Here is a 23,824-nt window from a genome sequence, read left to right on the forward strand (position 1 = left end):
TTTCAGAAAGAATTATTTTTTTTCTCCTTTCTCGCTTCCTTTTTTTTTTTTTTGTTAGCAAAAGCAAACCTGTATAATTACAAAACCCCACAATAACATTCCCAAACATGGCAGTCAATGCAGAGAAACCTGAGACTGCACACAGTTTATGAAATGAGATACTGTGGTTATGGAAACTGTGCTCAAATCTATCAAATCAGCATTCCATTTATTTCTCAAGGCTCAAGGAACAAGTCCACTTAACAGCCTTCTGGGATATTTAGCCTTTTGACACAGAGGGAGACTCTTCTAAGCTTCTGAACAGATGAATTATGTTATATAGGCATACAGTGATCAAATTACACGTTTTGGTAGTGAAGTACCTATGAGAGAGTACCCATAGACTGAGAGAGATTCATCAGGAAAGCATTTCTACATGCAATTTGATTAGCAATCAAGGAAGAGGAGATAAAAATGGGTGCTGAAAAATCACAGGAGTGAGAACTGTTACTTTTAATACTTGGAATTACAAATGCTTCTTGCAAATTTCTTGGACTTTAGATTTTTGTCTTAATGTGCTCAGTGCTCAACACCAGCACCAGACACAGCCCTGTTGTCTTTGCCCAAAACTCAGCATTTAAGAGTGCAGGGAAGGTACACAGACATCGGTCTCATCCCCAGAATCCATAATTAAGAGGGATCAACTACCACTCTCCAGCATTCAGATATCTCACTGTTTGGTCCCTTTGAGGTGTCATCCACAGAAAAAGAAAATAAGCACAAGCAAAGGGTGTGAATGAATCCAGTACAGCAGATGCAGGTACCAGCCTGGGGAAGGAGGATTCCAGGAGTAACAAGGTTACCTTTGCAAAAAGGAAAGCGGGAAAAAGGCAGCTAAGGACTTCAGCTTGCTGTGGTGAAAAAGAGAAAGGTTTAACTTGTGATATGCTAGTAGAGAGAAAACTATAACTACTTCATACTTTTTCTTTGCTATGCAGCCTACTAGCCCAATAAACATGGTGCTGACATTGCTGAGAAGAGGCTTTGTGCTAACCTGCAGCACAGACCTCTGGTGGTCTAGGCTTGGCCCAGACCTGCCTCACCAGGCTGAGCTGTGCTTTGCTCTACTTTTTTTCCTTTTTTGTAACAGCAGTTCTCAGAAAGGTGTGATTGTTCCTCTGCTTCTGGTATGGGGAAATAACTGTTGTCTTATATATACACATGTAAGTATAGGAAACTAATAGCAATACCTGCAGATCTTCTAGGTAAAACACAGGGCCTGTGACTGTAGGTAAAATGCAGAATAGAGGATTATTGGCACGGGATGACAGTGGAGGCCTTAAAAGTACAGCCACAGAATGATACTGGAGGCCTGAGAGCTATAAAAAAACACCTCATTAGTGGTGATTGCACCCCTGGGAGCTGGGTAAAGCCAGCTCTAGGGGTAACTACAAGCAGAAAACATTTGTTAAAAGACACTGCATATTGTAAATTTAGAACCAAGCAGTCCTACGAAGAAAGAGCAAGGTCTAGGACATTTAGCAAGTACATAAAGATGACCCCTGACTGGACCAAAGGGCACAGAAGAAGAAACTGTCAACATCATCATCATATTTCTGGCAAAGAACTCAAACACTCACGATTGTGGTATTCTCACCTCCCTCCAGATGAAGCTATTGAGCAGTAAGAGAGTTGAAAAGTAAGATAACAGCTGAGAAAGGGCAGATAACAGAAAGTTTGCATGTATTACATTTAACTGTATATAATTTGAATTATAAGTGTAAATATCATTGTAACTGGACTGCTAATAATTCCTTAGACCACTAGGGCTTTAATTAGCCTAACAAAAATTCTTGGTTTGGTACAAAAACTGTAAATTTTTTTGTCCACAATAGGATTTTGACTGCAATATGATTCAAGCAACCTCATCTGTAATTTGGATGCAACAAAGCGGTAAGCGTGGCAGGGAACAAGAATATGTTTGTGATAGCAATTGGGATAGGTGCTTACTCACCTGTACAACTATAAAAACTGTCGCATTAAACCTCTGACCATATCCTACATCAATTCTGTTTTCAGAAAATGGAACAGAGAAGTTGAATTGAGAAACTGGAAAAGAACAATATCGATCTTGTTCCTTACGAAGTTAATTAGTGTTGTTCCTTCTTCCTAAAATACTTGGTTTTAGCATGATTGCCAGATTACCTGAAATACGTAATTTGAGATGATAAAATGCAACTACAAATACCCGTTTTGCTTTAGAAAGACAAAAATGAGCATGAAATAACAATAAAACTTTAGTATTTTACTACAATAAACACTCCATAAGCACATAAATACTATTTTAAAAAATGGAAAGACAGAAGTCACTGTTTTGATACTTGTATAAATGTACTTATTTTTAATTACTACATCAGAACCGTTGTCCCTAGTTAATTCTTTGTCTCATTTTCAAAGGTGTGCTCTTAACATTTCCCTCAGAAATGCAATGGCTCCCTCGGAGTCAATTCTCTGGCAAAATTTTTGTGGCTTACTGTTCGGAACCACCCCAAATCTTGACAAGCAACAGCTGAGTGAGGGAAGATGAAAAGCAGTGTGTACACACTACAAAGAGAAGGTCTGTATTCTGAATAGGCATCTCATAAAATTGGAAAATGTTGCATTTCACACTCTTTCTAAATACCAGTTTTGATAGCTCATAGTCAGCCCTTGCAGTGTAAAGTTTACAGAAGTTCTAATCATCCCTCCATTTTATAGAGGCTGCTCCAAAACTGGTCTTAGAATCTAGCACCTAGCCAAAAGAAATATAATTATCTGTGATAAAAAGTGAGTTAGGCCCTCAGTCAATACCCTTTCAAGCTGTCTTGTCAGACTACAGCAAAAGAGGTGGTGTAACTAATGAGATGAAACTCCAGCAGCGAAGAACTTCCATCACCAAAGCATTGTGCAGCAATCAAGGGGGAATAATTTCAACCTTTTGAACCAGAGGTAAGACCACATCACAGCCATCTTAAGTTTATTTCTTTTGTTTCTGCAGTCACTGAATAAGCATCAGTGTCCAGAGTTTTTGTTACTTCACCTTCTACATGGCTTAACCCTACTATCAAAAATGTTGAAAATCTACTCAGCAACTTCAATTCCTTTGTGGACAAAAGTAGTGTTTGTAGAAAAACACAGGAATGTGCAGAAATAATGACAGGGATATTTGATACAGAAAGAACAAAAATCTGCTCCTTTCCCAGTCAATACCCTAAAGCTGAATATGCCACTCCAGCTCAGCATGTCCTCACTGGGTCACACTTCCCTTGCACTACAGAAAAATGGATTGGGATGTGATCCACAATTGAAGATGACACAACTCTGAACTTTCAGCATGTGTTGACACATAATAGAGGAGAGTTACCTTTCCAAAACCACAGACCTTCTTACAATAACCATTTAAAAACAGCGTTGAAAGATTATTTTTGAAATAAAATGAAAAGGGAAGACACGTTACTGGACCTGTCCTGAACTATAATAAAGGGGTTGATAGAAAGCTACAGACAAGAAATATAATTAGATATCCATTCGTGACCTATTATTTCTTTTAATAGCAACACAAACAATGGAGCATCATCAGAGACACTAGTTTTCTGGCATTGTAGCCATCTTATCAGGACTCACCAGGACAACTGTCTGTACGTGTCTGTTCTTTTTTAAACTTTTAACAAACGACCTTCATAAGTGGAAGTGAATATAAATTGAATCCCTCTGCATTTTGCCTGTGAATACCAGGACTGAAATAGAACTAAAAGGGATAACATCCTATCATGTCAGGATCAGCACCCTAATACCACTCCTATGCCTGGGGGGGAAATTCAGGAATGTGAATCAAACGTCTGCTAACTTTCTGTAAAATTATGTGAGCAGCAGGGTGTTACATCAAATGGGGATCAACCTGATAACCTGATAAGGGAATCACTGTGCCAGTACTTCCTTAATTCTTCCTTTGCCTAGTGACAAAGAAAGCATTTGGGGCATGGGATTTCTCTATGCAAACACAAGTAAAGATTTTGAATACAAACTGAGTTGTGGTGTGGGGTCTTCACCTGTTTGCAGCTCTATTTTGCTCAGGGGTAAGAAATCAGAGGGCAATCAGGTAGTGCCAGCAATGAGGAAAACCTGAAAAATCTGAGCAATACACAACCTGGCATTTGTCTGCAGGAAATACTTAGCAGATAATTCAGAATAGGAAATTCATAATGATGAAAGCTTGTAGATGAGCAAAAAAGGAGGTGAAATTCCTCAAGTCGATTAGTTCATCAAGCCTAGCTCTGCTAGGTGTACTCTGGAATGTTCTTTTCCTTAATGTATGCCAAAGCACAACCATCCGCCCTCATGGGTGCTCAGTATGCTTTGCTTCAGTTTTCAGCTGTTTGTCATCTGACTAATTTCCCAGTATTTATTGTTTGTGTGAGAAAGGAGGTAAAATAATAAACTGCCTTTTGGGAAATGGTTTGACACGAGCTGAAAGATGCCTATGTGACCCAGGAGGTTCTGTCCCACAGCAATGCTCACTTTAACTGTTCCTCTCTCATCTTCATTCATGATGTGCAGCAGCTCTGGTGGTTACCAAGAAAGCAGACGGAAAATCAGTCCACTCAGTGCTAAGCAACACATACTCATCTCAAAGGAGACTCATTTTCTGAAGACAAAGCATTATGAGATTACTTAGGCAAAAATTAAAACACAGATATGCTCTGTTGCTCTAGGGCCTGATCCAAAGGTTTGATGCCCTCAGCAGGCTCTGATCATAGGGAGAGAAGACAGCGAACAGTCCTGGGGATTGCCTATTACAGCTCAGGGATCTTTATTTCTTTTAGTAACAGTAAATCCCTTTCTTAAATTCTAAACAGTAAATCCTTTTCTTAAATAATGGCAGCTAAAACCCTGTTAGAGTACTCTGGAATAGAAGTGTACTCTGTTGTAACTACTTGACATAGAGTATAAGAAAGGAACAAAACCAACTTGAGACACTCAATTCAGCCTCAACATGATTGCCAGAATTTATGGAACGCTGTTTTAAAAAGGTTTACGTAATAGTAAAGTTTCATTTAAAATGTGATACCTGACATGTAGAAATATCCTACTAATGCTTTATTACATGCTATGGTCTGTGTTTTTAAAATACCAAAATGTAATACCCTCTTTCAAGCAATTTGCTTTCATGGTTAATTTCCAATACACAAAGTTTTAAGAACAAATCCACAGAAAGTTTCTTTGTGAAGAGAAATTAGTAATTATCCTCAGTCAACATGAAGTAATAGCAAGAAGATATGACTAAAATGCAAGTGCCTAAACCAAGACACGAAGCTTCTGGAGATTTCTACAATTCCAGTTCCCTAACAAACCAATAGGAGCATATTAAAACCTTTCTGAAGAACACTACTGTTTATGGACCCTGAACTTTGATGTGGAATTGAAGAGAAATATCTTTAATCTCCTGATAATACAGGGGTAGGTGTTCATCTACAACAAAAATACATGTTCTTGTGATCATTCTCACTAAACAAAGGGCTCAGAATGGTGGTCATGTGGTCATGTATGTCTGTCAAAAGGTCCTTCAGTTCTTCCAGAGGTGCTCATTCTCATACATGGCAGTACAGCTGCCATGTAACTCCAAAAATTAGGAATTTAGAAGAATCAAGCAGACTGTTTGCTTGCTGGTTTTTTGGGGGGGTTTGTTTTGTTTTGTTTTACTTTTTATTAAATTACGGTGGGCCACCTACCTGGAAGAGGAACACCAAAATATTTGAAATACTGGTAGGTTCAGTTTTGCCATAAATTAAGCCACTTTCTTCAAGGATGCAGATGCTCAGCACAGAAATAGATATGGGTACTAGTGAGCAGCAGAAACAGAATGCAATCCATGCAAACATCGCTTGAGGAAATATACCTGTGCTATGACATAAAAGGTAAATGATAAAAATAAAGGGAGAATAATAGAGCCTCCAGCATAAGAAAGGTGATCATAACACTGAGAGCTCAAAAGACTATGAATTTACGTTTCAATTTTCAGCTGAGCACACTCCAACTGCACTTACTCTTGTCACTGCAGCTCGTTAGTATCCCTGTTAAACAGGAAATTAATTTGAACTATGACAAAAGCACCTATAATGGCAATTTTAGTCACAGGGAAGCACTGAATCCTGAGCAGACAATGCTCAGAATAAGGGGCATCAAATATATTCAGTGCATAACCTCACATGAATAGTCAGATAATTTTGCTTGAATGAGAAATGAACACTGAAAAACAATACTGGATCTCCACAGTGATTGAATTAAAAAGCACAATCAAAGCACTGGAAGCATTCATTTCTTCAATAATTCAAGTCCCTTATGGTCACAGGCAATCACATTATTCATGGGCAGTACAGACAGATCTGCAGAACAACTGTTCCACCAGCCACTGCAAGAAGACACCACTGAATACTTCCTAATGGTGAATAACCAATTCTATTGCTGCAATTTACTTTTTTTTTTTAATAATAAAAAAGTAATGTTCAAAAATATCAAGCTATAGTGTTGGAGGAAGATAGAGAGCAGATCACACATATCAAGCTGAAAAGTGAGCCCCCTGCCTCATGCTAGGCAGAAGCAATACTTTGAGCTAACACTCAGATGAACACAAACTCTTACTCCTGGAAGTTATGATTCTGGTATGATTCTGGTATGACTACAGAGGGGTGGGACTTGGCTTTAATGATTTATTAGACTTTTAATCATATATACAGTTTGGCACCGTGACAGGCAAATATAGGAGAATGATTACAACAATAAATTTGCACACATAAAAGCCTCAAGTACATTGTCCAACCAAGGCAGGAGGACAAACAGCATCAATATTGGCTACAAAACCAGAAACTTGTTCCTAGTAAAATAAAGCAACAAGACAGGGAGACATAAGCTCCAGTTGTAAGCAGTAAGATAGATGGGTTATCACCATGGAAGTAGACCTGATTTTCTAAGACTGGCTGTTCTGGGTAGTGCTCTGCCCTGATAATGTTTGACTTTGCTAATTACCTGAAATTTAGAGATTCAGGATAGATTGTGTCCAATGTTATCCAATTATTCTTGTGTTCAGTATCAGATGAAGTGTGCACTAAAAGAGAGTATTTTAACACTGCTTACAACCTAATAAAAATATAGAAATCAGAGTTAACATGTAAAAAGCAAACAGTCTCTTAAAAAAAAAAAGGGGGAAAAAAGTCAATAAATTATACAGATTCAAGGTCAACGATGCTTGCATTATCTGAAATCTGAGATTTTCATGGGCGTTAAGGAAAACTACTGAGGGTATATTTTAATACTTTGAATGTCAGGGCTTCCCAGCTTGTCAGACTGGCAGATTAGAGAAGACAGTGTATTTATGGCTGTAGTCCCAGAGGACTTACAGTGCTGAGGGTAAAGACTCAAAGCAGTAAATTTCACTTGTACCTTAAGACTTCAGCTAACTGACATCACAGAGTATTTTCTCATATTACAAGGGAGGAATACCACCATGAAGTGAACAAAACAGTTGAAATACACAGGATTCTGTGACATGCTTAATCAAACCTACACTGCTCTCAAAGCAGAAGGCTGGCTCCAGGCTTACACAGGACAGAATGGGTAGAAAGGGGAAATTTTTAAGTAAATCATGGTAAGCATTTCAGTCTGAGAGACAAAGATTCAGCTTTAATATACAGACTAAATTAATATTAACTAGAGGCATGAATGCTGTGCTTGTGTAGATGTGCGTATACATAAAGTATCAGTGAAGCCCATTTAACATGTGAATGTCACAGTATTATTAAAACTGACGGCGAGGTCTTTTCTTTCAATGATTGAAGAATGAGATAACAAAATTTACCACAGTAAGTTTGAATACAAACATAAGTTGAGACCTGATTTGTCTGAGATATTCCTGCCTTTTGACATACCTTGGCAAAAAAAAAAAAAAAAAAAAAAAAAAAGTGACTTGACAATGCGAGCTGAGTGAAAAGCATTTAGTTTACAGTGTTATGTTGTTGTGGGGTTTTTTGCTTCTCTGCAAATCTACAAACAAATATGTGCAGCAAAGGTAAGTTACTATAAAAGAGCAAATGAAGTGAAGAGAAAAATGGTATTTCTTGCCCTAGGCATGAAACAGTGCCCTTGAATTATGTGTTACAATCAATTTCTAAGCTTACACTACAGATAACATCTTTCAGTGATGTCTCATCAAACAAATTAGATCTGACCAGTGGAAACTCTAAGTTAGCTGAAATTGATGAAAATATTAATGCACTTGCCTTATCGAGCCCTCACTGTCTAAAGTATTAACTCCTTTTGAGACCAACTTTTTTTTTGAGACCTACTTTACTCCAAGCTCTGCCTCATGGGCACAGAACTTGATAAAAACTGTGTGGATTTACAGTTAAATAATATAATTCTGCATTAAACGAATGCTCTAATTAAAACCTGGAGTGGTAGAATGTGGCTTCTGCTCATTAGACAACAGCATTTTAGGAAAAAAGAGAAGGATCCCAGTACAGACAGGGACCAGCGTTTGGCAGAGTGAAAACTTACAGGGCAGCTGCTGCTGAGCATCCTCCAATCCCATCAGGTATCACAGAAACAAAAGTTTATGTTAACCTAAGGGAGCTGACTCAATAAAATCTAATTTGAATATAACTTAGAGTGAAAAAAGGCTTTGTTTCAGAAGTAACCCCTACCAATGTCACTGTGCCAGTCTGACAAATGCAGAAGTTTTAATGAGTACGTTCAATATATTACAAATCAGAACATCAGAGATATAAGCTTAATTCCAGGATTTAAACTGTTTTTCTTGCTTCTTTTTCAGAACAAGGTGTTTAAAACTACATTCCCACTTTTATTATTAGAAAACGAAAACCTGTCCTGGTGAGGCAGAGAGGAATTGCAAGTGAGTGACATGTAGAAAAATTAGGTCAAAAACTTAGTTAGGAACCTAAATCTTGCAATTTAATTTGCACATCTGTTTTGATGTACCTGCCTGTACACACCCTGGGTTTCATGTACTTGGAAGTCAGAGTTCCTAATGATAAATCACAGATACATCACTGCTACTCAAACAATCTGGGATGCCCAGACTATATAACAAGATGGGCTTCTGTACTAAACTGTGCTCTCCTCTGGACATGCATATGGTGTTTTTGCAATGTAAAACCATGAGAACATTAACAACAACCTGCAGTGTAGGATAAGCCACATATATTAGCAAAGTATTTAAAAAAACAACTTGATAAGTAGAGGTTTTGTAATAAATTATTGTTAATTTTGGTGAATCCAAACAAGTTGTAAAAGCCCATGCTTCAAACTGATTGAGTAGAAAAAAAATATGAAAAGGGATTAATCTACAGCTTACATTTTTATATGCATGAAACACTTTAATATTGATAATGGGATTTCTTTTTTTTTTTTTTCTTTTTTTTTAATAAAAGAAGCAATCTAAATTGCACCCTGCCTCCAGGTAAAGTTACAGCAGTTCTATGCATAAAGTAAATTAACTTCTAGTGCATCAAAGATGCACAGAAAGAGCAGTTTGATTTTTGCTCTGCTTTGCTATTCAGATTATCTCCCAGGGACTATTACCCCCATGGATCAAAGTGTGACTGTTTGCTGGGAGCGTTGACATGGAAAAATATCTTAGGATCCATTTACACCACCAAGAGCCTGTGTGCAGGTTCTGTGCTCTTCTGAATCTGTGCTTCTGACTCAGAGCACAGACAGAATCTGCTCCTGCCCAGAGCCCAGTGTGCAAATGTACTATCTACACCCTCAGCCACAGAAGATGGGAGAACCTTTTGAAAGGAAGGGCAGCAAACCCTGCAGTGCTTTGGTCTCTATCAAGACAATCTGAGAGAAGTGAGCAGGGAGTACCAATGACAGGTGGGGTCTGCACAGACCTTGGGGCTCTGGGATTCCTGCCATGGAGATCTTGGTCAGAAACCCACGGGTACTGCTGAAGGCAAACACTCCTATCACCACCACAGTACAGGCACAATCTGTTTTAATTTTGTGCTGAATGTAATCAACGGGACTTCATCTACACTATCATGTGTCTACACCACCAAGCAGCATCACTAATTGCTGATGTTACAACTCGTGTTCATTACAAGTGTGCCACAATCCCTACCCTGCAAAACTCCATCTGATGGAGGATTTAATGCAGAACAACGCAATTTCTTTTGATGGAATGTGTTGGCAGTGCCCCAGACCCAGCCAAGCACGGAGCAAACAAGCAGCCTGCAATTTGCTGATGCAGTAATGAAGGCGACCAGAAAGATCCTTGCAGATTAGCAGGCAATCAGGGAGAGCTTCTGTACTCTGCTTCTCTGCTGGCAAGTGTGGAATACACTTAGGAGTGCTAATAAGGAAAAAACTAACAAACCTTGGGGCCTATGCTTCCCTCAATCAAGGAAGCTTTGCAATCAAAAGTGAAGAAACATGTTGTACATGATGCTAAAGCAAAGGATGACATTTTAAAAGGCCTCAGTCCCAACTAGAAAACTGAACACTGCATCTGTTAACAAGTACACAGCAGATACCCCAGACTCATCCCTAAATGCAGACTGATAGTACATACACCTGCTGAAAGAGCTGAACACAAAAGGAGAGAGACAGTGAAAGGAGAGGCAGATGACCTGTGATGTCTGTGCTTTATTTCTGAGAGTAGATTGCTATGGGACAGGCTTGTTTCCCTGTCACTAATCATGCAAAATTCACAACTGTTCCCACATTTTAACATCCCACATTTCTTCATTTTATCTCCTGAATTATAGATTTTCAGGAATAATGTTGCAAGAAAATTTTCTGCATTTGAAAAAAATCAGTCAAATACTAAATGAGGAAGTTATTCTGTTCCATTGTACCAAGCAAATCAGGTCAGAGGAAATACTGCATCATGCTTTTCACTTTTAGTAACAGGGTTTGTGATACTGCTCTTTACACTATTAGCCCTGTGTTAGTCAGAGACTTTTCAGTGCTCTCCCAAAAAATGAAAAATCAAATCCTAAGGACAGCAAATACTCAGAGAAACCAATCCCACATCGTTATTCCACCCGACCTCTAGACATCCAAGAAGTGTATATATGGGATTTGTCTGAGCTCAGCATAAACAGATTCCAAAGCCCAGGACTCAAACTGAGAGCAGCATTTATGACGTGACTTGTACAAACATGTCATGAAATGGCACTTTGTCTATAGCTACCCTGTATAAACCACAGGTTTCAGACATCAGCAGAGTTAGTAGAGAATCAGAAAACTGTCTTTCAAAACACTTTCATTTTTTCTAAGCCAAGTAAGAAAAATTCTGTATATCAAGCTTTTAAAAGCCTTTTGCATAAATGAAATTAAGATAAAGTGAAGGTACATAAGCTAAACCATTTGTTCAGTTTTCTAAATGGCAAAAAAAGTAGTTAATTTATCCAATAAATTTCAAACATACTTCCACAACAAAATGAGAAGAGTTACTACCTCTTCTATTTCAAAGTTTTCAAAAGTTTGAAAACACACATTTTAAAAACAATTATTCAACCTTGATATATTCCCACAGGAAAACACAAAGCAAAGGTAGCAAATTTATTCCCTGGGATTTCCATGTCACATAAATTTAGCATACAAAACATATGCACTGTGGCTCTGCCACTCCCAAACCATCAAACCTCCAAACCTCCAAGGCCTAGCCAGGAGATGTTTGGCAATTTGGATACCCTCAAGCCCTGCTGTGAAAGCAAAGATTACTGCCCAACACAGACAGAGCTGCTCCAGTCATTTGCACTGGTCATTGCTAAAATAAGCCATTTTTTCTGAGCATTTCTGAAGCACTATCAGGGGCTGCCACATGTCAGGTAGCCCCATGAGAGAAGTGTTCAGAGAGAAATAAATCTGGGGGATCCATGAGAAAAGGGGAGCATGCAATAATTGAAGGCTGTCTGTAGAAACGTGATTACATGACACAACCTGAAAACACAAAAATCAGTTGTTAGTATTAGATGATTATTACTTGCACAGCCACTTAGTTTTCTTATACAAAAGGGGTGGTCCAGTCCTGCTATTTACTTTCAGATATGCAGAAATTTAAAACAACAAGAAGAAAAGCACTCCTTCCATATTTGTGGAGAAACTGCTCACCATAAGCAGTATTGTCTATAAAGTGGAAATGGTCTAACATTTTCCATTTATCAAATGCATTTTAAAAAATAGAAGTTCATACATTAGCAAGGGTAAGAATTCACTAAAAAGAAATATTTTGGGATTTTCCAGTAATGGCCAACCCTGATCTTACTCTTACTCACTTTTGACAAATCATCACAAGTTGGGACCTTACATTTCAAGATATGAGAACTCTGGTCTCTTCAAAATATTGATTCAGCTTCCACTGAAAGCAATATCTTGTTTAACAGATAGAAGCAAATGCTGCACTAAACTCATAATGGGATGCTAAAAAAGTTCACCGGAATACATGGCTGCCAAACCTAGGTGTTCATCTTACTCAATGCACCTATGAAGAAGTATTGGCCAGTGCAGCAAAACTTAAAAAAGAAGGTAGGTAATGCTCATTAAACAAGGTTTTTTTGGTTTTTTTTTTTTTTGTTCTCCTTGGTTATTGTAAAGAAGCATACTCTACTTTTGCACTTTTCAAAGATTTTTCTTGAACTCCAGAGGAAGATTCCATTATTAATCTTCTGAATCATTTTCTACACTATCCATTAGCGTAGCTTCATAGCAGTTCAAATATTAACTGTTTTATTACTCAATAGCAATAGTAAAATATTTTCAACATCCTTTTTCATAGTAGTAGAAGATTTATCTAGAGAAAGGACAGGTTCCAAGGGGCCTGTAGTCAGTTTTTAGACAATGAAAAGACAAACTCACTCCCCTGCCATCCCCTGCTCATCCCTGGCAGGCAGCTGGCAGCAGCGCTGCCCCGTTCCCCTCTGCCCTCAGGGGAGCTGCACCTGGAACTTCACACCTTGAACCTGATTTATACTCGTGCTTTGCTAGGCAGAAAAGATGTGATTGTTTCATAATGGATATACATAACAGGACTGATAGTTTCACTGAAACTGTATTTCTTGTACTTTCTAATTTTTCAGTGAATGATTTTGTAATTTTCTGCACGTCACATCTATTTCCTTATGGTTAGGAATGATGTGAGTCAACACATCATAGATTTTACTTCTTCCCTAGATTCACTTCCTGTCTCCTCAAGCCAGGTGCCTTTTAGATCAAAAGATCATTTGAATACTCTATAAAAGTGCATGTGCAGTTGCTTCAGGAATAAATAAATTGTCTTTATTCAAAACCACTGAGGATGCTACACAGCTAAGAGATACAATGATGCATTCCGGCTCCACCTTATTCTGTCCCACTTGCTATTCAGCACAGACACTGCTACAGGGACTCCTGAATTCAGGGAAGCATAGCATCAAGCTAAAGAATAATTTCAGATTCATGTGGAAAATGAACATTTTGATAAATATTTTTAATATCTAGCATAGGCTTGATATCCCTTAATTTGAGCCTGACAGATTGGCAATAAAACCTTCCTCACTGAAGTAAAAAAAATGCAGAAGTGTCTTAATTCTTCCTGCCATCAAAAATCTGAGGAAAGCAGGAGAGAGAAAATCTTTAAGAGATAGGTCAAAGCCAAAGACAAGATAATTTTAGGTTCTGAATTGCAGAAATATCCGATTAAGCATTATTGTTTCTTATAGTCTGGAGAACAATAGAACTGTGATCAGTGTAAATAAATATTTTGCTTTGTATGTTGGTTAAAAGCTGGAAATCAACTGCCAGGCCTACTTTTCCCTTCTGAATTGCAAAATGTTCTGTATGGGTTCAAAGCTCCTAACAATCAAAGGCAGAAACACAGAGACAACTGCCAACTTCCTCCGCCTGTTACCAAGCAAATATTTTCTGACAAAACAGAAAATAATCAAGGCGGTTGGTAGGGAAGAAGGAAAAATATTTAATAACATGGTAAAAGGATGGAATATGAAGCGTATCAGAAAATTCACATGCCTACATGTGTTTCAAGTTTCCCAGTGGAAGTCTTTACAAGATTATCTTCCCACAAGTGCATTAAGCAAGAGACAGAAGCATTCGGTTTCCTTCTCTGGCGCGACACTGAAGCTCACGGGATGGTTGGATACCTCACCCATGACTCAGCTTGGCTCTACATCATTACTGATGATAAAAGTTCAGCAGTTTTGTCAGTCAAAATAACTTTTTAGAGAACTACAAAGATGAAATCTAACAGAGCAGACCTGATACCATGAGCAGAGCACAAAAATCCACAAAAGACCGAGTCCAGTATTTCTAATACTTCAAAGCATCAGAATTTGGGATGGAAAATGATTTAGGAGTGGAATAGCACTCTTATGATGGGAGTAAGAAATATCTTTTTGTTTGTTGAAAAGTTGTCTGAGCTTTTAATTTACAGACATTTACAGAATGTTGTTGTTGTCTCTCTGTATTTCAGTTTTCTGTAGCATTTCTGAGAGAAATCTATGTGTTGTAAGGACATTTTTAATGGGCATGTTAATACAAACTATACAGATGGGTGAGCTAAAGATTTATTAGGAACTCCAACTGCTAAATTTCCTCCGGACTGTTCAGATTCAGCACATCCGTGCTATAAACCCAGAGGTGAAGTGATAAATCTTGTAAATTGAAAACACAGACACACTGAGCTCCCAGTTATTTAAATGGCTGCTCAAGGGGTTTAGGGCAGTTATTGATTAGTTTATGAAAGAAATTTAGATCACATGGGTACCAAGGATAACAGGGAATCCGACTGCACGCCAGTAACGGGTCTGTCCTCTGCCACAGCTGAAACACATCTGGGATAACTGATTCTGTGTGTTAGTTAAACAACAGTCCAGAACCATCCTTCCTCTCAAAACATTACTGTTTCTTTCCAATAGAAATTGCATTTGCTTTCACTTGCTGCTCTGGTCTACTAATATTTCAATTTCTCCTTGAGCTTCAGAGTCAGATGCTTAGTTGATTGTAAATAGCAAACATGAAAGAATAATTATTAATGTAATTATCAAACTTATCACGAAGGTTGAAAAACAACAACTCTTCAATAAAACCTACTTTATAAGATTAAAGCTTCCCTAGAGACCCAGAGACATTTATCTGTTTTGATCTGGAAAGGGATGTGAAATAATCCTAATGACAGCAAATCACACAATATATGATCAACTCATTGCTCCTAATGAGAAGGTATTGAGAGAAAGCAAAATTCCAGGAAAACAGAGAGACAAAGCCCTGTCCATCAAAGGTAACTCCTGGAATCTAGGACAAAACACTACAAAGGTACCTCTGTCTCCACATAATTGACTTTGCTGGTGTAACCTGTACTCACCAGACATGACCGTTTCGCTTTGTGGCTTACGAGGACTGGGAGTTGATGCATTTTGATCAAAAAAGCCTCCAAGGGGTTATGAGAAGGTATAAAAAATCAGGAAAAAAATGTTTTGATGATGAAAAATGAAACCCAAGTGCAGAAGGTAGAGGGAAGGGACTAAGAGGACTGATCCTGATAAAGGAAAAAAAAAAAAAGAATTACCACAGGCAAAAGGTGTAGTAAGGAGTGACAGGAAGGTACTGGAGAAAAGCAGAAGAAATTGCAGAAAATTGAAAAGGAGAAGGGAAATGTAGGAGTAAGGAGCAGGGGAAGAAAAAATGAAGAGAGTAACATATAACGTGAGCTAATTTCTTAACACATTTTTCCTAGAATCCTAGCTGCCTGCTCATTGACCTCACTTGCTTTATAGTATCAGACTCCAGAAGACTGTAATTAAGTCATCTGTTTGACTAAATAACCCAAACTTCCTTATTTTACTGCTGTGGTTACTGCTCTGTGAAAATACCTAGGATTAACAAAGACATCAACTGATTGAAGTGTTCTGCCAGGTCATTATTTCTGGTACTACAGGATTTTTAAAAATTGCACCTGGAGTATAAGACACTATTTATAAGCAATTAATGTCATATTTTACCTTAAATATTGTATTAAATCAAACTGCATGAATATGCAATGCAATATAATTTGCCATCACTTCTGAAATTCCTTAATAGGTAATTTCTGTGAGAGAGTTATTTCAATCATTACTTATTAAATAATACTCACCAATTATTGCCAGAAATAACGTGAAAGTGTTACCTTTTTAAAAGTGTGTCTTTCTTTGAAGGGTATTGCTTATGTAGAAGGGCAAAGAGGAAAAAAAAAACCTCATGTGGCTAATTAAGAAACACCACACGTGCACACACAAAGACACACACAGAAATACACTCAGCTGCTAAATGATTTTATTTTTTGGAAATACCAAAACTTCCTTCAAGCATATTAATTTACAGGTGGTCCCTTTTACACTGTTTTATGCCAAGCCTCCATGTGCACCAACTACTACACACACACACATCTGATCTCCAGGTAGACTGCACATAAATTCTTTTCATTTTAAGGTGGGGAAAAGTTCAGAATTTACTTCCACAGTGTAATGAAGTAGAAGGTATAGCTTTTATTCCTACAATTAAGGTATCATAACTGCCAACAATAATTTTTTAGATAGTCTGTAAAGGTTAAAAAGTACAGAACCTTGGTTTATCAGCAAAGAAAAGCTTTAAGGCAACAACATTTTGAAATCAATCACGTATGTAAAGATATACAGGGTAGAAATTGATTCGTAAGATGGAGGAAAGGGGTTGAATAAAACAAAAGGCAGTAGAGAAATAGTCATTCTTTATACGGAACTCAAAGGAATGATGGAGTCAAACTTTATGTAGATCATATGGTTTTATTTACTATTCCTTCCTTTGTGCCTTACTCCACCACTATAGCACTGCTCTTTTTAATCACTTCGGGTTTTGTTTTTGTTTTTTTTTAATCTGTATGGCCTGTCTGGCTGCACATTCAGTCAGCAAGGCAAAACTATATGTAAAATCCACTCTGAGGAAAATCTGGGGAATATTTTAATGTAGCAATTCGAGTCTGAGCTCATCAGGTCTTTCGTGATGTTAGGTATCTGATACACAGGATTATTTTGTCAGGAGAAGAGGAAAACGGTGAACAGACGGTGAATGGAGGATCATGGTGTAGAGGAATCCCATCTGAAAATGACTTAGGATTCTGTTATCACAAGGTTTAAGCAGTATAAACTTTGAGGTATAAGATATAGATGTTTTGCTCCAACATGCATCTCCATCTGGGCTGTTTGCTGACATTAAACAGACATTTCTATTTTACAGGATACTATGACTGCCTGATAAGAGAGACATGACCTTTCCTTTTCCTCTCTCTTTTCCTCAACAAAAATGATCTACTTCAAAATGTCATGGAAGTGTAAGAACTTAATCTCAAATCTGTCACAGGACCAATAGATTCATTGCCAATGCAGTATCTTTTTTTCTGTTCTAAACGTGTTGTAAATAGCAAATCAGGCTTTGCTTTCCTAATTGCATCTACTCTTGAGCCTACCCTTCACAGAAGTTCAGCATGTAAATGACAGTACATTAGATGAACTGTAAATCCCCTTTTTCATTATTTGTTTACGATTTCACAATATATTTTGCCATGCATATACTCATGCAATAAACTATTTCCTTTGAGCAAATATACAAGAACTTTTTTTGTATGAGACAATTTAATTCGTAAAACTCTGGCTTTTTACTTTAGAGCACACTAAAAAAGTAGCAAATGCTTCTTGACAGTGGTCCTGAAACCTTCCAAAATGTAGCAGCATGGTAAGTCACCGTACTAGTGCTGAACAGTTCAAAAATAATACAACAGTCAGTTTTCTGAAGGCATTTGCTGCTGCCCTGGAAGAGCAGCGTACAGCGTGGTTTTACTCTCACTGTTTTCAGACTGGAAAACTATTCCAGGATTTCAGACTGGAAGAGTAGGAAAAAAATAATAATGCATTGAAGTCCATCCTGTAGTTTTGTGTATGAGAGTTGGTTTCTTCCATATCCTACTTGAGATATTAAACTTAGCTGTCTGCTTACCATCTCCCAGTGACAACCTGTATTTTGTTGATATCCTATTTATAGAACAAAGCTGAGTCCTCCCAGTGAATACTCTGGGAAGATCCATCTACTTTTTCTCATGATTTTGAAATAACTTCTTTAGCATAGAGGTAATTTAAATTCATTTGGGGAAGTGGACAAAAAAGGATGTATAAAGAACAGATAATTCAGATAATTTCAAATTCAGATAATTTGATTTTCCAGTCAGCTTTTCTTTTTGCAGATGGTACCATTAAGAAAAGCAGAATTCTTTACTTCCATTTCCCAGAAAGTCTTGATTAAAATATAGCTATAATGCAAGCCTTTTAATTGACTTCAGATGATGTAGAAATGTGGCATTATTAAAGATATTACCTGTTCAAAGAGATCAATGGATTATCTAAAATGTTAAGAGCATAAGTTACAGTGAAGACTCAATCTTACAATGAGCTCAATGTCCTCTGCTTCAGCCCAGGTGGCCTTGGCTCCATCGACTTTAAAAAAGGTTGAGAGAACTCAGTACTTTGTTAGATTGCATCTCAAATGTACATTATCTAACATGCATTTGTGAGGCAGGACTGAGTTCAAGGACATGACTCTTTAAGTGATGTCTTTACAGCACATTTTGAACACCATTTTACTCGGTAACCTGCAAAATCTGCTTAATTACTAAATGCAAGTAATTCAATAAAGTCAGAAAAAGATAAAAAGAACATTATGTATTTCTTAACATAATTTTACACTATTCTCTCATCATCTCTTGTCAGGAGAACTGTTCAGAGCTCAGGCTTGGAATAAAATATCTTAAGAACTGCACCAACTTTTAGTGGGAGCAAAACATAAAGATGATCAAAAAACCTCTAAGGAAGGAGTTTTGCACCTCATATTAGAATACAACCCAGCAGGGACCGTGCACCAATGGCTGAGCTTGCTACAGCAAATCACGAATTAACAATTCCTATCTAGCAGGCTGTCAAGTATTTGCCAGCCATCAACTTGCATGTACTCCTGAAGCTTCCCTGATGCAACGCTGTGTAGGCTGCATCCCGGGTGAGGTTTTGGGGCATGCAGAGCTGGGATGTAATTGCACAGGATGTGGGAATATACATGGGGAAGCATCACCAGGCAGTAAAACATTATTATGCAGTGGAAAGCATCCAACTTCTAAAAAAGCCAAGCTTTATTTATGTGCTCTCCTGCAAACTCAATTACAGGATTGAAAATTAGCTACAGGTTTTCTCCTTAAAAGTGCTTGTACTCATTTTAGTATAGACTTCTTTCTGTCTCTATGCTTAAACTATTCCATTAAACACAGAAACACAGTGACAATCTTCCACAGCTGCAAATTCTGCTCAGTGTTCTCCTAATGTGGACTGGTCAGATTAATACAGCATTAACTCACCTTTTCTGAAATATCAGTATTTCGTTTACCATTAACTTTATGAAAAAAATGTCAAAGAAAGAAGAGATATGTATGTATGTATGTATGTATGTATCTATCTATCTATCTATCTATCTATCCCTGAAAGAGCTGGACAGGCATATTTAACTTACAATTATACTATGTAAGAGGAAGGAGCATTTATGTCACCTGAAAGGTGTCTGAAGAAACACTGAAAGTTACTGTCTCTGAGTACAGTTTTAGTTACGTATTTCCATTTAAAAACTCAAAATCAAGGTTTGCAGGTGGAATCCTTAACCTGTTTCTTATTTCTCCTTCCCAGTACACTTTGAAAATCTTAAGGACTATAGGACTGTTACAATTTTATTTAAATAGTAAAGTGAAATAAGCAAAAGAGAATTTTTAAGATTTTAAGAAAATTTAAGATTTAAAAAATGGATTTTACAAAAACAAGATAAGACAAACACCAGGCTGGGTAAAATCTGTATTTTCTCTAACATGCAACTTACAATCTACAGGGGCCATGGTTTAGTGTGGAGCTCCTCATAAACCAACCCCAGGAGCTCAGCAGCCCTGTTGGGTACAGGGTTTTCCTAAGAATCCCCAAATATTGGGGAATGTGTAGTGCCATTTTTATGAGCTCAGATTAAAAGATCTTCAACTCTCAGCTGGTTTTCCTAAGCAGATTTATACACTTCCCCTGATCTGACTGCCCTGCACCATCCTAGAATAGCTTTTGCAGCAAAGACTTTCTAAACAAAAAAAGACAAGCATGCTAACGAAGCTGTCATTGTATGTATTATAAAGTAAGCTCGTAATGGGATTATTCTTTGGAAAATTTGTTAAAGAAATGAAGTTCGTGGTGCAGCGAGCTTGGAGAAAAATTAATGAATTCACAGATGTTCACCTTAATGAACAACAGATTGAGAATATATTATTAAATTCAAAAGGAAAAGTTTGCATATATTGTCAAAATTAGGTTTTGATCTTTACAAGTGTTGTGCTCATGTGAATAATTGATTAATAATTGAATAAAGGCTTCCTCCAAATTTATCATGTCAGTACAATTTTTTATTTAATTTCTCCTGAGAACTCAATAGATCAATGCCTGAATAGGTTCCTCCTGGACACCTTTATACATAACATCTATCTCTGATAGAGAAAGTTCCATTACAGTGGTTAAGATGTTGTCATATTGCTATAGCTAAGCAATAACAACCTTCATAGCACAAGAATCTTTTCCAGAAAAGATTTTTTTTCACCTTCTCCATGGTTGTGCTAAGTAGCAGTTGCATTGGGAATCTCATCTTTCAACATGAAGCAAAGGAGGTATTTGATCTGCATGAACCTGCTGCACTAAGCACATGCCCTGCAGAATGGAAGGCGGAAAGGCAGGAAGCATACCTGGCTCCCAAGTCTTACATAAAACCCTGGGATCAATCCTCTTGTTCCTGGGAAAAGGCCATGCAATTCACAAGGCACTTAGGAAATGTGAAAGTAGTGTCACATATAACTGCAATTTATGGCATTCTAATTTAAAGAATGAAAGCTAACTACAAATCCATTCCTGTAGGGCCTCTGAATTCAATCCTCAAACAATATGAAATTCAGGGCTGGAAGAAAACCTCTACCCCACAAGGAAAGAATTTCCTCATTTCACTGCTTTTCTCTAAACAGCTGTCTGGACTTTGGGCCAGTCCTGTGTTCAATGCCATATTAAATTAGCAGCAACAAACATCACAGAGCTTAACGAGCTCCCTGTGGATGGAGGGGGAGGCCCTGGCTGGATCCCGCCTGCTGCCAACCAGCAACACCTCACACAGCAGAGACTGCAGTCATGGCACTGGATTAACTATTCACACCAGCATCCTGAGCTTTCAACCATGCAGGACAGCAAGACATGGTGAGAATACACTTTTCTATCGATAACAACATCTTCTTGACAAAAAAAAAAATATATCCCTTATTTGACTTCTGCCCTGGCCTATATTCCTGAAAGGCAGGATGGTTACTACTGACTGAAACTCAAGGGAGAAAATGCAGACTGACATCAGTGCTCTGCTTTGCAGTAGCAACAGGGGCAGGAAAATGAAGGTGAAAAAGATATTGCAGTCCATTAAAAAACAAAAAAACAACACACACAATTTTGTATCTATGGCTTAATGTTACTCTTCTCAGGGTTTTTTTTCACATTATAAAATCTTTAGAAACAAGCCTTACTGTGTTGTGTCTGGCTTAAATGCCTAACTGGCTTATCTCGTAACACTTTCATATAGTAAACAATTTGATAGTTGTTTCCATAAGATTTGTACCTGTAAAGTCCAATAATTTAGAAAAAGCATAAATAGAGAAAATACATTAGGATATTTTCCTAAAGTTTATACAAAACTATCCCATACGCATGTACCCTACTGCGTAAAACTCAACCCACAAACTAACCAAGAGTGCAGCTTAAGTACTGTTTTATAGCTGAACCAGTTTCCAGAAGCTGTTTTGTGGGAAAAAGCAAACAAACCAAAAGCCAGCCCTGAAAAGACAGATAAGATCACAGCAGTCAGCATTGACGAAGAACCCCCATTTCTACCAAATTTAGGAAAATTACAAAGAAAACATCCAAAGCTATGAGAAGTCACAAGAAAACTCCTTTTGAAATATTCTTCCACTTCCTACTCCTTTTGGCAGCCACAATATGGAACGTTCCTCGTTTACTCCCAAGACTTCAAGCCCTGAACTTGAGCATGGAGCAAAGTGCAAGGGGAAGAGCAGTGGAGTCAGAGTGATGCTCGGGGTCCCACTTGCTTTTGAAGTAGCTCATCACCCTCTGCAATATAGCAGAGGATGAAATTTTCAGGCAAACACCACCTGCAGCACTTCAGCACATTTAACGCACTATTAGAGGCTTAAATCAAATTGGCAGCAAATTGAACTGGGACAGCTAAGGAAATGACTCTCCTTAGCAGCTGCCCAAAGCCTCTCCAGTGGGATGTGGCTCTGCAACCCCACCACAGGATGGCCAAGCAGCCTCTCAGGCTGTGGATAAAGGAAGCACTTTCTGGTCCCTTCCCCCCACAGGGTTTGAAGAGAGATGCTTCAGGAAGGGCTGCTTCCCACCTCAGCCGTTCTCCTGCAGGGATCTCACCCTTTGTGGGGCATCTGAACAGCCCTGGGGCCATAGTTTAGTGTGGAGCTCCTCATAAACCAACCCAAGGAGCTCAGCACCCCTGTTGGGTACAGGGTTTCCTAGTAGGCTTTTTTCCATTGCTGACAAAAATCATAGAATCTCAGAATGGTTCAGATTGGAAAGGAATTTAAAGACCAACCCATTCCAACTTTGCTGCCATGGGCAGGGACCACTCCCACTTGACCAGGTTGCTCCAAATCCCATCCAACCTGGCCTTGAACACTTCCATAGCTTCTCTATTCCAGTGTCTCACTGCCCTCACAGTGAAGATTTTCTTCCCAACGCTGAACCTAAATCTCCCCTCTTTCAGCTTAAAGCTATTACCCCTTGTCCTATAACTCCATGGCCTTGTCAAAAGTCCTTCTCCAGCTTTCCTGCAGCCCCTTCAGGTACTGGAAAGTGGTTTAAGGTCTCCCCAGAGCCCTCTCTTCTCCAGGCTGAACAACTGCAAATCTCCCAGCCTGTCTTCACAAGAGAGGTGCTCCAGCCCTCCGATCAAATTTGTGGCCCTCCTGTGGAGTTCTTGGCAAAAACTACAAAATGAAATATATTTCACGTACACATTTGCAAACACATGGAATATACAAATGAAATTAGTATATATTGGCTAGGAACTGAATGGCTCCTTGATGAAAATGCAGTCTGCCCCTACAGGAATCTTAATACAATGTAAATAGTATTTTGGGATAAGTTACTTCATCACTGTCAGCTCAATGGCTTTCAAAAGTTGTGAAAGCATGTTTTTGATTTATAGCACTGTATGTATTAGCAAGCTATAACATAAAGTGAATTTATGCCACTATAAAACCAGCCAAAAGTCTCCACACAAAATCAATGCCATCTTGCCAGGACTTAAATAGCAGAGCTTATTTTCCAAGGGATATGGGAAATAAGAATTCATTTATATGCCAGTTCTCGTTCACTGAAATTCCAAATTTTTCAATTGCGAACATAAGCCTAAAATAATTTCCAGATTTCCTTTGGATGAGCTGTTTTTCAATACCAGTAATTTAACTTGGAGCTGTAGAGCCTCACCCAGAACATTTCACAAAGCTATTCCTCACGTATCAATTCATTTTAAACTATTCCAGATAAGGGCACTATTTCACAAACCTTTCACCTCTAAAATAATAATTTCAAACTTGGCAAAAAAAGCTATCTTGTTCAGAGGCAGAATATTCCAAAGCGTAGACAAATAGAAA

The 23,824-nt window shown here is 38.1% G+C and overlaps 1 protein-coding gene across 1 annotated transcript in view; it reads right to left on the reverse strand.

The window, feature by feature from the left end:
- Nucleotides 1-23,824, reverse strand: part of PCDH11X (protocadherin 11 X-linked) — a 315,546-nt gene that overhangs the window by 17,504 nt on the left and 274,218 nt on the right. Inside the window, exon 6 of the mRNA XM_030449023.1 lies at nucleotides 17,312-17,339. Within this exon, the coding sequence (XP_030304883.1) occupies nucleotides 17,312-17,339 (28 nt within the window). The remainder of the gene's footprint in view (nucleotides 1-17,311; nucleotides 17,340-23,824) is intronic.

Source organism: Calypte anna, chromosome 4 (assembly GCF_003957555.1).
Source record: "Calypte anna isolate BGI_N300 chromosome 4, bCalAnn1_v1.p, whole genome shotgun sequence".
In the NCBI taxonomy this organism is placed as follows: Eukaryota; Metazoa; Chordata; class Aves; order Apodiformes; family Trochilidae; genus Calypte; species Calypte anna.